Genomic DNA, 2020 nt, shown 5'->3' with positions numbered 1-2020 from the left:
GAGTAAGCGGGTCTTAGCAGTGCTGAATAGCTCAACTTAACTTTGTTACAGCAGTACAAACTTACTCATGAGAAGAGATATTTTAGGTTGCCAACCACTGTATTTAGGTTGCTAACCACTGTAGTCGGAGAACGTCCTTAAATAACAAAATAACGTGACAATTATTTGTGATAGCAGTCCGAGCAGTCGGCAACGCGCGAGGTTCTTGAAGACACTATCCTGTTTGACCTTGTTCTCACCTTTGATAATAATTTTGTAGGCCGTGATCCGTCAGCCATTGACGTAGCACCAGTCTCTGCTGCAGCAGACGCGCGGCACGCTGCAGACGTTCCTCATCTTGCGCCGGCAACTCGGGCAGCGCGTCGACCTCGCCGCAGCTCGCGAGGGTCGAGATGCCTGTTCGCGAAAGAAAACAAAAAGCACGCTTGATAATAGAAAAAAAAACAACAACAAAATAAATAAACAAATAAATAAATTCGAATATCGGAGAAAATAAATTTTCTTCCAAACAAACGTTTTTTGTATTTTGAAGATAATTGGCTTTTTTTTTGTAAAAAGTGGAGTTGAATAACTCGAGGTAGGTTTCGCGTGTCGAAAGGCTCGCGATCACGCGCTTTCGACGGATCGATCTCTCGATTCTGTTCCCATTCCGAAAAGACATCTGGCGGATCTTTGCGTTCACGGCCTCTGTGAACAGCCAATGACCATGGCGGAAAGTGTATTTTCCGTTTTCCGGTCGAAAAAAAATTTTCCGAGACGTATCTCGCACATGCGCGGTGGATCTGACAGTCGCGTGTACACTTCATAAGAGTTCGAGGAAAAATGAGAATAAAATAAAATATACAAAATTACATTTTAAACATTCGAGAGAGAAACGCGTGCGATGTATGTAAAATAAATTTTTTTTGTTTACAAATTGCACATATTATTACTGTGTAAAAAATAAATATTTCAAATTTCAAGAGAGAAAAATGCCCTTCCCTAACCGGTTTTGAGACCACGTCGGCGCGTGAGATCGAGATCATGTGATCGAACACAACGCGTGTGTTCACGCATTCGCACTGTGAGCGCGTGTTCGTTTCCTTGATGTTCTCACGACGCCGCTCCTCTCGCGGGAATAGACTTTTCTTTTGTGCGCGAAGTTCGGCTTCGAGAAACGTAACGGAAAAGCTTCTCCTCTAATTCTCTCGATTACGAAATTTGCGACGAACAACAAGCGATGAATCTCTCCGACAATTGGGATGTCTGCAAGTGGGTGTGGGAATATTTTGTGGAAACGGAAGCGAAAACTATGGTGGAATGCAAGCACTGCCATTTGTACTTGCAATGTACGAGGACGTCGGATCTCTATCGTCACTTTATGGATCATCATTGGCACGATCTTCGAAATAATTGCGACGTCGATAGTTACACGAGAATGAGCTCGGATCCGCTTTGGGTGATGAATGAATTCAACAAACGTTGCATAACGCACGTGGTGTTGTGCAAAATTTGCCACGTTCCCATTACTTGCAGACATCCCATCACGCTCGCCGATCATTTGTACGACCATAAGATAGACAACCAGAGCGATCCAACCAAAGAAATCGGACAGTCGGAACCGCAGCCGTACGTTACGTGAATTATTATTTTTTCTCTTTACGTCATTTGACCTTCCATCCTGGGAACATTGTTGAGCACGCGGTGCTTAAACAAAAAATATAAACACGTAAAACACGCGTGTGTGTGTGTGTGTATACAGGGTGTCCCAGAATTGCCGTACAATCTCTCGTAGGCAGGTAGAAGGAATAAAACTGAGTCGAAAAATCCTGAACCATTTTTTTCTATTATTTATAATAAAAGAGTAATTATTGAGTAAATCAGGCCAATCAGCGCCCACCTTTAGCCAGACACACGTCAGTGAACTGCGCGGAGTGCTCACACACACCAGGCGCGTGGCTCACTGACGTGCGCCTGGCTAAAGGTCGGCGCTGATTGGCCTGATTTACTCAATAATTACTCCTTTATTATAAATAATAGA

At 43.6% G+C, this 2020-nt stretch overlaps 2 protein-coding genes across 2 annotated transcripts in view; one reads left to right on the top strand and one right to left on the bottom strand.

Annotated features, from left to right (window-relative positions):
- Window positions 1–2020, bottom strand: part of LOC109856763 (apoptosis-resistant E3 ubiquitin protein ligase 1) — an 87334-nt gene that overhangs the window by 14272 nt on the left and 71042 nt on the right. Inside the window, exon 3 of the mRNA XM_020432394.1 lies at window positions 240–396. Within this exon, the coding sequence (XP_020287983.1) occupies window positions 240–396 (157 nt within the window). The remainder of the gene's footprint in view (window positions 1–239; window positions 397–2020) is intronic.
- LOC109856762 overlaps window positions 1043–2020 on the top strand; it is a 4169-nt gene continuing 3191 nt past the window's right edge. Inside the window, exon 1 of the mRNA XM_020432393.1 lies at window positions 1043–1608. Within this exon, the coding sequence (XP_020287982.1) occupies window positions 1220–1608 (389 nt within the window). The 5' untranslated portion in view covers window positions 1043–1219. The remainder of the gene's footprint in view (window positions 1609–2020) is intronic.

This window comes from Pseudomyrmex gracilis, unplaced genomic scaffold (genome assembly GCF_002006095.1).
Source record: "Pseudomyrmex gracilis isolate BER0280 unplaced genomic scaffold, ASM200609v1 scaffold_133, whole genome shotgun sequence".
Classification (NCBI taxonomy): domain Eukaryota; kingdom Metazoa; phylum Arthropoda; class Insecta; order Hymenoptera; family Formicidae; genus Pseudomyrmex; species Pseudomyrmex gracilis.
The sequence above is the reverse complement of the archived record's forward strand: the minus strand, read 5'-3'. Positions and strand labels throughout refer to the sequence as shown.